The 12,809-nt window shown below is 44.9% G+C and overlaps 1 protein-coding gene across 4 annotated transcripts in view; it reads right to left on the minus strand.

The window, feature by feature from the left end:
• The window catches only part of MORC3 (MORC family CW-type zinc finger 3), a 58,747-nt gene that overhangs the window by 16,930 nt on the left and 29,008 nt on the right, over nucleotides 1–12,809 (minus strand). For all 4 annotated transcript variants that reach the window (XM_062205286.1, XM_062205268.1, XM_062205259.1 and 1 more), the window contains 5 exons: nucleotides 12,303–12,400; nucleotides 6,480–6,584; nucleotides 2,079–2,201; nucleotides 1,898–1,972; nucleotides 902–947 (listed from right to left, as the gene is read on the minus strand). In XM_062205286.1, the coding sequence (XP_062061270.1) occupies nucleotides 902–947; nucleotides 1,898–1,972; nucleotides 2,079–2,201; nucleotides 6,480–6,584; nucleotides 12,303–12,400 (447 nt within the window). The remainder of the gene's footprint in view (nucleotides 1–901; nucleotides 948–1,897; nucleotides 1,973–2,078; nucleotides 2,202–6,479; nucleotides 6,585–12,302; nucleotides 12,401–12,809) is intronic.

The following is a 12,809-nucleotide window of genomic DNA, read 5'->3' on the forward strand; positions in this document are numbered from 1 at the left end:
AGCCAGATTAGTTTTACATTTTAAACAGCATGAACAAAATAAAAGTAAAGAATATGCAGGGGCGGGTGCTGTGCTGTGGCAAGTTAAACTGCTGCTTGTGGTACTGGCATCCCATACAGGAGCCGGTTCGAGTTCCAGGTGCTCCACTTCTGGATCAGAAGCGGGGCAGCTGGGACTTCAACTGGTGCCCATATGGGATGCCGGCACTGCAGGCATTGGCTTAACCCACTAAGCCAGCGCTGTGGCATTGCAGGTAAAGCCACCACCTGCAGTGCCAGCATCCCGTATGGGTGCTGGTTTGAGACCCAGCTGCCCACTTCTATTCCAGCTCACTGCTATGGCCCCTGCAACCGTGTGGGAGACCTGTAAGAAGCTCTTGGCTCTTGGCTTCAGATCAGTACAGCTCTGGCCTTTGCGGCCATCTGGGGGAGTGATTCAGCAGATGGAGGACCCCCCCCCCCCCTTATCTCTCTCTCTCTCTGAGATGCCAGCGCCACAGGCAGAGGATTAACCTACTGCGCCACAGTGCCAGCCCCAGCCAAAGCTCTTGACCACCACTGGGTACTAAGAAATGGGAAAGTGAGGCGAGGAGTCCAAGGGAAAGAAAAACACGGTGGCTGGCATCCACGTTATTCCATAAACATGGCACCAACATGTTCTGACTGCTTCCTTAACTGCCTAACTAATAGACTCTTAAAAGACCTTGTGCCTCTCCTCAGAAGCTGTCCAACGAAACGGCACAACTGAACAGTCGGAACGCGGCTGCTGGATTCAGGATATTGGGACTGGAAAGAGGAGAACGTGAGCTGCAGTACGTAAGTCCTAGCTCTACAACTCAGCTTTGTCTAAAATGAGAACCACCGAATGGAAAACACATCTACAAACTGTAAGGCTTCATTACCCGAGAGATCACTTCCGGTTGTCTGATTCTGAATTTTTCCTTGTTGCTTTAAAAGAAAGATAAAACACAAACATATTTACAACTTATCTCATTATTTCTCCAACCCATTTCCCAATGACATCCCTGCCATCTCACTACCACATTACTTAGACATACTTACTGAAGTATGCTTAAATGTCATTATAATTGGTGGCCAGCTCCTATACAGGGGAATAGTTAGCCACCTTTTATTTCAGTTGACACCCTCAGACTGACCTAAAGCTTTCCATCCCCAAAGCCATGGGTCACAGACATCTGAACTGGAATGTCACATGGGTTTCTGTACTTCTAATACTGCTGCTGGACTTAATCGAGGAACAGTGAGTGCCCTGCCAATAAAGCCACAGAAATGTCCTTGATGAGCATGGCCTTCCCATGCCATGTCAGCGCATTCTCCCAGCTGACTACCATTACCCAGCCCATCTTCCCAACGTTCCCACTCTTCCCATTCACATATTCGGTTCAGTGAAGCGGACAGAAGGCACTGTTTTCTGCACACGCTTATCCTGCTTATCCCTCTGGGGCTGTGACAGAAGGAGCATCTTCATGAAGCTTCCTGGTCCGTTGCCCTGGTCAGAAGCACTCTCTCCCTAGGAGCCTCCTGACGTTACTTGATGTATCTTCTATGTGTTCATCTACATCGAACTGTTAGCACACTCATCACGTCTTCTCTGCAAAGACCATCAGCTTGCAAGGGGAACATTCACTTAGGATTCACCCCCCTGGGCATGGCATGGCTCAACAGAAAACTGCTCTGACGGGGACAGAGTACCTCACAGAGAGGACAGCAGTAAACAGCAGCTGTCCACAGCACAAACGCAATACTCTGCACTCCACAGTGTCATCTTTTTCAGTCACTCTAGCTTTGTCTTGGGAGAGACATTAACTAGGGCTGCAGACTCGTCACTTTTCAGGACTTGGGCATTCTTCACCACCACACATGAACATGATACTCACTTCTTTTTGTAGGTTTTTTCGTAAGTGGGATGTACCAAATCCTCATCTTCAGGTTCTTCTGGAACGTCACAATTTCTGGTCAGAAAAATCACATGGCAATAACACGTCACCAGCGCCTATTCAAATGTCTTAAATAGCACATTCTGCCTTTCCAAAAAGGGTACTACCAACTATATGGTACCTGAACTGTGGGTCAGGGTTATTGGAGCAATACCATTTTTCTGGAAGCTGATCAATCCCATCTGGTAATTTTCGCCACTTTAGACAGGAATCACATTGAACCCATGTCTGATCAGGACTTTTCCTATTAAAAAAAAAAAAATTAAGCATGAAAATTTGGATTCCTAAGTATTTCATTAAATTTTCCATATTGTTTCTACCAAAAAATGCCTGATATTTAACTGATTTCATGAAAATTCTATGACATAACTATGTTTGTTGTATAGCAATTCATAATTTTAAAAATAACTATTTTGGGAACCAGCACTGTGGCACTGTGGGTAAAGCCACCGCCTGAAGTGCCAGCATCCCATTTGGGCACTGGTTCAAGTTCTGGCTTCTCCACTTCCCATCCAGCTCTCTGCTATGGCCTGGGAAAGTAGTGAAGGACGGCCCAAGACCTGGGGCCCCTGAACCAGCGTGGGAGACTCAGAGGAAGCTCCTGGCTCCTGACTATACAGATGGGCACAGCTCTGGACATTGAGGCCACCTGCGTAGTAAACCAGCAGATGGAAGACCTCTCTTTCTCTTTGTCTCTGCCTCTCCATAACTTTGCCTTTCAAATAAATAAAAATAAATCTTAAAAAAAATACTTTGGATATCTTCTAGAGATTAAAGTTTGTAGGCCAATTTGAACAAAGTGATTTAAATATCTCACTTAACAGCATACTGTTAAATTTTATTTAATATAATGAAAAGTTAAAAATGTTTCCAAATGCATTGACTTGAAATTTATATTAAGTCACCAACTGCAATGTCAAATGTGCAATACACTTTATTATAGCACAACAAAACCCCTCAGAACAAGTTGAAAACTATTACACTATTACTCCTCTAGTATGCTTTAACAAAAACTAGGAGGAAAAGAAAGCTGGGCATCAGAAATGGAAAGATAGGTGGCAGCCTATTAATGGCTGTTCTGTACAGTGATCTGCCCTTAAGGAGACCCAACAGGCCAGTCCACTACAGTGGCTATCAATGTGGTAAGCCTGGGCTTCAGCAGAAGTCAGCTTGTGAAGAGCCCTGGCAGCTCTGCCAGCCAAGAGTTGGATCACTGGTAATAGACCTGCCCTGGAGTCGAAGGATGCCCAGGTCAGAGCCACAGATCTTACTGGCTCTAAGCCAAAAAGCCCTTCACTCAGCCCAACTTCCAAAGTGACCACTGCAGCTGAGGGGACGGCCAAGTAGGGTCAGCAACATTGCAGACAGAACTGTAAATTTCCTGCTCTCCTCCCAGGCCAGCTAGGTAATGGAAGTCAACAGGGTGCCTTCCCCAAGGAGGTTCACACCTCCCTTAGGATGTACCCTATGTGAAGAGATAGGTCTGGGCCTCTTAACTTATAAGGCCTAAAGCCCACCAGATTATTATCAAGCCCCTTCTGTCAGGTTCTATTTGCCTCTCAATCAGAAAACTTAGTTGTAGCTTAGATAGCAGCTTTCTTAGGTCCTCTAATAATGAGTCTGTCCTTTGTTCTAGACCCTGTCTAGCCCACTTGGGTCTCATTCCTTTGTAATCATAGCCTCTACTCTAACATCAGTGGCTCTGCTACCAACCTGTGTGTACTGATGGTCCCCCCCCCACTTAATTTGCATGATTATTCAAAATTTCTCTACAGACAAACCCCTCTACCTGCAAAAGTTGAGTGGCCTTTCTCTCAGTCTTGGCTAGGATCAGATTTAAACCACATCCATCAAACAATTCTCACAAGGGTCCAGAGACCCCCCTCATTTCCTGTCCTCTATGAAATCCTTTCATTACCTGGTTAATCCACTCTTAGGATCATCCGTTGCTATTCTCACCCTGACTTGTATACCACAGTGTCTGTTTAAGTGTTTACAGCAGGTGATAATGGAATGAACCAAGGCCTTCAGCAACCAGGCAGTCAACCAGATGCCTCTCCATCCATACATGCCTGTCTCTGCGGAGCCCCAAGATACCCCCAGCAGGCCCCCGTAGACGACATCCCCAGTCAGCAGGAAGTAGCCAGAGAGACTCATCATCGCCCCCTTTCCTATCATCAAAAGGTCGGGATGGCAGTTTTGGGATCCGCGAGGAGGGAAGGCCTACACTTCCGGGGAAGAAAGTCCAGGTCCCTGCGGGTGCCTAAAGGTCAACCAATGAGGATCAGACCCGCCTCAACCTTTAACCCCCATGCCTTGAATCTATAAAAGGAGCCCTCCCAATCTCTGATGTGTGACTTCCCCAGCCTCCGCTCTGTTGGGACCGGGGAACCTCGCCTGGGAGCGGAACCCCAATAAAAGCCTGTGAATTTAAAAAAAAAAAAAAAAAAATTTAACAAAAAATAAATTAAAAATTTTAAAAAGAATTTAAGTATATTAGTTTTATATTTGATTATTTTGCCTTCTTCTCGTTCTGTATAAATGTATTTTTACTTATTTGAAAGAAACAGAAACAAAAATCTTTCATCCACTGCTTCATTCCCCTAATTCCTCCAACAGTCAGGGCTAGGCCTGGCCAGGCCAAGAATCTGTGACGTCACACCTGGTGTCCGACATGGGTTGCAAGGACTCAAGTACTTGAGCCATCACCCACTACTTCCTAAGGTACGTATTAGCCGGAATGGAAAAGCTGGAATGGAAGCTGGAATGCACAGCTGAGCCAGAACTCGAATTCGGGTACTCCAATATGGGACGTGGATGTCAAAGAAGCAGCTTACTAAACACCTACCGCAATACCTTTTAAATCTGGTTATAAAAAATTAAAAAATCTGGTTTTACACACTTACATTTATGTAAAACTTCAAAACAATCCTGAAATTGATAAAGTTAACCCCTTATTTCAGATTATGACAACTAATTTTTTAAATCCTAGCAGAAATTTACAGCTTTATATAGGGATACTTGTAGAAATACAAACACACAGTAAGAAGTGGGCAGTATAGTCACTGCTTGGGACTCGACATACCATATTAAGAGTGCAAAAGATCGGGTCCTGCTGGGTCTCTCCCCAAATGGACGCAATGGTCAGAGCTGGGCCAACCTCCACTGCTTTCCCACCATCTCCCCTTCTTTTTTTTTTTAAAGATTTATTTATTTATTTACTTGAAAGTCAGAGTTACACAGAGAGAGGAGAGGCAGAGAGAGAGAGAGAGGTCTTCCATTCACTGGTTCACTCCCCAATTGGCCGCAACAGCCAGAGCTGTGCAGATCCCAAGCCAGGAGCCAAGGTCTTCTTCCAGGTCTCCCACATGGGTGCAGGGCCCAAGGACTTGGGCCATCTTCTACTGCTTTCCTAGGCCATAGCAGAGAGCTGAATCAGTAGAGGAGCAGCCGGGACTCGAATTGGTATCCATATGGGATGCCGACTCTGCAGGTGGCGGCTTTACCCACTATGCCACAGCGCCGGCCCCCATCTCCACTTCTAATCTAGCTTCCTTCTAATGCACACCCCAGGATGCATCAAGTGTTTGAGCCTCTGCTACCCACATGGGAGCCTAGAAGGAGTTCTTGGCTCCTGGTTACATCCTAGTGCAGTCCCGGCTACTGTGAACCAGTGGATGGAAGATATCTCTCTCTGTCACCCTATGTTAAAAATAAACTAGCTTAGGGCCAGCGCCGTGGCTTAACAGGCTAATCCTCCTGCCATCGGATCAGCACGGTGCGCCGGCTGCGGCGGCCATTGGAGGGTGAACCAACGGCAAAAAGGAAGACCTTTCTCTCTGTTTCTCACTGTCCACTCTGCCTGTCAAAAAAAAAAAAAAAAAAAAAAAACTTTTTTAAAAAATACAGTGAGAAATTTATGCACTGAACTTCATTCTTTCTTGTTTTTCATTATCTGTCTTGGATACCTTTCTGTATAAGTACACATGGATTTGCTCACTCATTCATTTACAGGAAGTCAGTGTACTACATGTGTCACTAAGTATTTGCCCAGCATCAGGTTGCTTAATTCTCACAAGCCTAGGAGTTAAGTGTCTCTAATACTCCAACTTTATCATGAGAAAATGGAAGCTTACAGGAAGCCAAGTGGAAGGCTCAATGTCATAGCTACTTAATCAGCAGAGAGAGAATTCAAACTCAAGTTTGGCTTTAGACTGTGATTCTAATAATTACACTCAGTGTTTTTCAAATTGTGAGACGTAATCCATTAGTGGACTATAATATTAACGTTATGGGTCAAGATTAGCGTTTTTCAAATGAAAGGGTACCAACCTGTATCAGACAAATGGGTAAATACTGTTCCACGAACGTGTACAGGCACTCATGTGTATTTCATCTATCTTGTGCTGTGCTAATGTTGCAGAATGTCTTACTGTGAGAAGTTAGAATTGTAAGTTTGTTCAAAATTGTACAAATGCCACATCTTGGTATCAGTGAGTTGGTTTTTTTTAAATATACTTACTGTATATCCTCAACTGGCAAGTTTAGAGGGTACTCTGCATTCTTCTTCACTTTCATCTCATTCCAGTAATCATTCAGTTTTTCTCCCAGCGCTGCTATTGTAAGTCTTAAAGAAGCAAATTATAAAATCAATTCAAGTATGATACAAAGTAAAATCTATTCAAACAAAAGGAAAAACATAAACAATCTAGAAATAACCATGTGGACACTGTAAGGAAAAGAATCATCAGCTTGTGAATGGAATGCCAATTATCTACAAGGACCGCTCTGTGTTGGGTGGTGTTGAGAAACCATGTAATAGAGCAACCACAGGGAGAACCAGCAGCCTTTTACATTTCAACACCAAAACCAATAAGCTTACAACCTTCAATTCAAATTACAGCTCAAACTTCTGCGGTATAGAAGTAAACAAAGTATCAACAACAGGTATGCTTCAAACAGATACTGTCCCACAATTAAGACATCTTTTTCTTTTCTTTTCTTTTCTTTTTTTGGACAGGCAGAGTGACGGAAATTTTCTATCTGCTGGATCACTCCCTAAATGGTCGAAAAAGCCAGGACTGGGTCAGGCCAAAGTCAAAGGCCCAGAGCTCCATGTTTGTCTCTCATGTGGGTGCTGGGGTCCAAGCAGCTAGGCCATCGTCTGCTGCCATCCCAAGGTACCAGAGAAGGAAGCTAGATCAGAAGCGGAGCAGCAGAGACTCAAACCAGCACTCACATGTGATGCCAGTGTAGCTAACCCATGCACCACAATGCCAGCCCCAAGACTTCCACTTTCTGGGGTGAGCATTTGGTTCAGTGGTTAGGATGTCGCTTGGGGCCATGGCATCCCATATTGGAATGCCTAGGTTCAAGCCCTGGCTCTGCTTCCAGTCTGGCTTCCTGCTAATGCACAAGTACTGGAGCCCCTGGCACCACATGGAAGACCCAGACTGCATTCTGGGCTACTGGCTCTGGCCTGGACCAGCCGGCATGTATGTACCTGGGGAGTGAACCAGCGGATGGAAGCTCTCTGTCTTTCAAGTAAAGTAAAAATGAAACCATGTGCATAGAATACAAGATACAGGCAGTATAACCTCTGCATTTAAAACAAAGCTTTCAAAAAGCAAGATTGTCACATTTTATACTCTGGCAGATTACTACTAGACATGACTATTAACTTGTAATTTATCTCTACTTTTCCTCCTGTTTACTTTTTATCTTTAAATTGTTATTTGGGAGGTATAAAGACACAGAGCAACAGCCACAATGGGGGAGGGAACACATTGATTAACTGATTGAGCCAACAGCCAGGGCTAGACTGAGGTCAAAGCCAGGAGCTGGGAACTCAAGCCAATTCACTGGAGCCATCACCACTGCCACCCAGGGTCTGCATTGCATTTGCAAGAAACTGGAGCTAGAAGCCAGAACAGTATCAAACCAAGTACTCTGATATGTGACACAGGCACCTTAGCCAGGGCCTTCACCTTGAGGTCAACCTCCTGCCCTCCTCCTGTAGTTACTGTAGTTTTTCTTCCCCAGGAATGCCCACCGTCCTATCATATGTAAATGCCCAAACAAGAACAATCTTCCCTCCCAAACTTTCTTTCCCTTCGTATCACCTTTTGATTCACTGCATCTCTTTTCTCAAACCTCAATTCCTTAATCTAGGGGAACATACACACTGCTCTTGAGACCACGCCCGCAAGAGGGAACTGCAAGGTCACAGGGTATGCACTGACGTTCAGCCTTACTCAACAATCTAATATAGTTCCCAAAAATGTTCAATTTCTCCACCAACCAGCGATGTGCAAGCGTGCCAACCACTTTATCTTGCCAACATTTGCCATGCCCTTTCCATGTGGATGTTTCCATTTTCGTCCATCATGATCAAAATTTTTATAGCCTGCCTTAAAAACTCACTTAGTAAAGGTCATGGAAATAGTTTTATTTTCCTTTTCAGTTTTCATTTAGGATGAAAAGACATCTCAGGTTGATTTTTACCCCACAGGCAGGAGTTTAGGTCCATTTTGCTCACATATACTCAACTGATTTAGCATTTTTGAAAGGATGATCATTTTCATACTACACTGCACTATAGCCTTTGAGATAATCAGGTAACTTTATGTATAAAAAATTAATGATACGGGGGCCAACGCTGTGGCAAAGGGGTTAAGCCGTTGCTTGTGATGCCACCATCCCATGAAGGCATCAGTTAATATCCTGGCTGCTCCACCTCTGATCTAGCTCCCTGCTAATGTGCTTTGGACAGCAACAGAAGATGGCCCCAATACTTGGGCTCCCACAAGAAACGTGGGAGACCTGGAAGAAATGCAGGCTTTGGTTTGGCCCAGCCTTGGTGGGTTGCAGCCATCTGGGGATCGAACCAGCAGACAGAAAGAACTGTATTTTGCTCTTTCTATAATCTGCCTTTCAAATAAATAAAATAAATCTTTTATTTATTATTTATTATTTTTTTTTTTTTATTTTTGACAGGCAGAGTGGACAGTGAGAGAGAGACAGAGAGAAAGGTCTTCCTTTTGCCGTTGGTTCACCCTCCAATGGCCGCCGCGGTAGGCACGCTGTGGCCGGCGCACCACGCTGATTCGATGGCAGGAGCCAGGTGCTTCTCCTGGTCTCCCATGGGGTGCAGGGCCCAAGGACTTGGGCCATCCTCCACTGCACTCCCTAGCCACAGCAGAGAGCTGGCCTGGAAGAGGGGCAACCGGGACAGGATCGGTGCCCCGACCGGGACTAGAACCCGGTGTGCCGGCGCCGAAAGGCGGAGGATTAGCCTAGTGAGCCACGGCGCTGGCCCAAATAAAATAAATCTTAAAAAAAAAATCGTATATATTGGCCGGCGCCATGGCTCACTAGGCTAATCCTCTGCCTTGCGGCGCCGGCACACCAGGTTCTAGTCCCGGTCAGGGCGCCAGATTCTGTCCTGGTTGCCCCTCTTCCAGGCCAGCTCTCTGCTGTGGCCCGGGAGTGCAGTGGAGGATGGCCCAGTGGAGGGGCCCGCAGCGGCCATTGGAGAGTGAACCAACGGCAAAACGAAGACCTTTCTCTCTGTCTCTCTCTCACACTGTCCATTCTGCCTGTCAAAAAAAAAATAAATAAAATCATATATATTAAAATCATATATATATTATATATAATATATATATATTAAAATCATATATATTAAAAGCATATGGTTCAGTAGATTAAGCAGCAGCTTCCAATACACCAGCAACCCATATTGGAGTGTGATTCAAGCCCCAGCTGTTCCAGTATCTGATCCAGCTTGCTGCTAACGTGCCTGGAAAAGTAGCAGAGGATGGGCCATCGTTGGGCCTCAGCCACCCATGAAGTAGACTCAGATGAAATTCCTAGCTCCTGACTTCTGTCTGCCCAGTCCCAGCTAGTGTGGCCATTTGTAGAGTGAACCAGAGGTTCTTTTTCTGTCCTTTCCCACCACCTAATCACTCTGCCTTTCAAATAAAATTTTTTAAAAGATTTATCTGAAACTCAGAGCAATGGAGAGGGATGGAGAGACAGAGAGAGATCATCCATCCACTGGCTTGCTCCCCAAAAGACTGCAACAGCTGGAACTAAGCCAGCCTGAAGCCAAGAACCAGGAGCTTATTCCACGTCTCCCACGTGGGTGCAGGAGCCAAAGCACTTGTACAATCCCCGCTGCTTCCCTAGGCCATAGCAGAGAGCTGGATCGGAAGTGGGGCAGCTGGGATTTGAACGGGCGCCCATATGGGATGCCAGTACTCCGGGCATTGGCTTATTAACCCACTATAGCAGTGCTGTGGCATTACAGGTAAAGCCGTCACCTGCAGTGCCAGCGTGCCATATGGGTGCCTGTTTGAGTCCCAGCTGCTCCACTTCCAATCCAGCTCACTGCTATGGCCTGGGAAAGCAGTAGAAAATGGCCGAAGTCCCTTGGCCCCTGCACCTGCATGGGAGACCCAGAAGAAGCTCCAGGCTCTCAGCTTCAGATTGGCCCAGTTCCGGCCATTTGTGGCCACTTGGGGAGTTAATTCGCAGATGGGAGATCGCTCTCTCTGTCCCTCTCTTTTCAACTGAAAAATAAATAAATAAATAAATCTTAACCACAAAAATGATGCTTGCTAACTTCTTGTAAACACTGTTTCAAGATTTTCGTCTTTCTTTAGATCACAAATGGGTATGGAAATTGATCAAGTGTTTTTCTGTATCAATGAAGAAAACCAGAATTTTGTGTTTATTAACGTCAATGTGATGAATCACACTGATTTTTGAACACTAAAAACGCTTACATTATCTTGAACTACAGCCTACTTGGCTCTAACGCTAGTTTCCTTTTTATGTGTCACTGGATATTTCTATTATTTTAATTAAGATTTTTATGAAAAATTGACAATTTTTTTTTCTTGTAATATACTTACTATTTTCAAGGTTATGTGGCCTCATAAGACCTTTAAAAGAGTTTGTGGGGCCAGCGCTGTGATATAGCGGGTAAAGCTGGCGTTGCCCAAATGGGCACAGGTTTGTATCCAGGCTGCTCCACTTCCCATCATGCTCCCTGCTAATGACCTGGGAAAAGGAGAAGATGGCCCAAGCATTTGGGCCCCTGCTACCCACAGAGACCCAGATGAAGCTCCTGGCTCCTGGCTCCGGCCTGGTCCAGCCCTGGCAGTTTAGGCCATCTGGGGAATGAACCAGCAAACTGAATATCTCTGTCTCTCCCTCTCTAAAACTCTGACATTTAAATAAATCTTAAAAAAAAAAAAAAAAAAAGATGTAAAATACTGGCTCTTCCACTTCCAATCCGGCTTCCTGCGAATGCATCCTGAGAGAGACAGCAAACGACGGCTTAAGTGCTTGGGCCCCTATCAACTGTGTGGGAGACCTAAATGGAGGTTTGGACTCCTGGCTTTGGCCTGGCCCAGCCGTGGCTGTTATGGGCATCCAGGGAATAAATCAGCAAATCTGTTTATTGCTCTAACTTTCAAACAGATGAAAATAAACATTAAAAAATAAAAATTAATTCAATTGCAAAGGGCTGTGTCCAATATCATCCAAAGTGATGAAACATTGTTCAAGCTATCCCTCTTATGTTTCTGTGTCTGTAGGATCTGTAGTAATGATCTCCATTTCACTTATGTTATAGATAATTTGTCCTCCTTTTTTCCTTAATCAGCCCTGCAAGATGCTTATAGATTTTACTAATCTTATTAAAAAATAAACTTTCAAATTTTTGTTTGCTTCAATTTCCAATTTATTGTCTCTTGGGTTGAAATCCAGCCCAGTACTCTATTGCGATTGTTCGGAAGCGGCCCATGGCCTCCCTGGGAGATCCAGCTGTGCCATCACTCCACAGTCTGCACACCAGCACCCTGCCTCCAGCTCCACTGGCCCACAGCCTCCAACAGAGCACTTCCCACAGATCAGCTCCAGCCACTAAACCCTCTGGCAATGGCAGGCAGCATATTCAGGGCAGCACTGGCCACACCTTCTAATTACCTGCATAGATGACTGACTTTTTTTGAATGCTTACTTTGGAAATGAAACTCTTTCTAAGCTAAAGTTCTTGAGATCTTGTGGATAATTTTATACTTAACTGAAAAATTATCACTACACTGCAGAACTTTAAGAAAATGAGTGCATGACGGGTTTACACAGGAAACACTTTTAACCATCCTTTCCTCTTCCCAGAAGTGAGTCTAGTTCATCAGAAGTAGTATATTTTACCATTTTTACTGACCAGGTTCTTCTGAGATTCGCAGAAAATGAAGCAAATTCCTGCTTTTTTTGGCTTTGCTAATCCATTTCCTACAAGTCTCAATCAATACCTGTACTCTCTGGTACATACCTGTACTCATTGGTGTAATCAAAATCTTGTTTATTGTGAGTTGGCTTAAGGAAATTACACTCTATAATTCCAACTACTCCAACACCCATGTTGTTTGCCTGAAATTAAAAAATAAATAAATAAATCAGCATTTGAACATAAGACATGACACTCAAGGAAATGATTTTTTTTTTTTTTTTTTTTGACAGGTAGAGTTATAGACAGTGTGAGAGAGAGAGACAGAGAGAAAGGTCTTCCTTCCATTGGTTCACTCCCCAAATGGCTGCTACGGCCGGAACTGCATTGAACCGAAGCCAGGAGCCAGGTGCTTCCTCCCAGTTTCCCATGCGGGTGCAGGGGCCCAAGCACTTGGGCCATCTTCCACTGCCTTCCGGGGCCACAGCAGAGAGCTGGACAGGAAGAGGAGCAACTGGGACTAGAACCCGGCACCCATATGGGATGTCGGTGATGCAGGCAGAGGATTAACGAAGTGAGCCTTGGCGCCGGCACCCGGGAAATGACTCTTTT

This window comes from Lepus europaeus, chromosome 2, assembly GCF_033115175.1.
Source record: "Lepus europaeus isolate LE1 chromosome 2, mLepTim1.pri, whole genome shotgun sequence".
Lineage (NCBI taxonomy): Eukaryota > Metazoa > Chordata > Mammalia > Lagomorpha > Leporidae > Lepus > Lepus europaeus.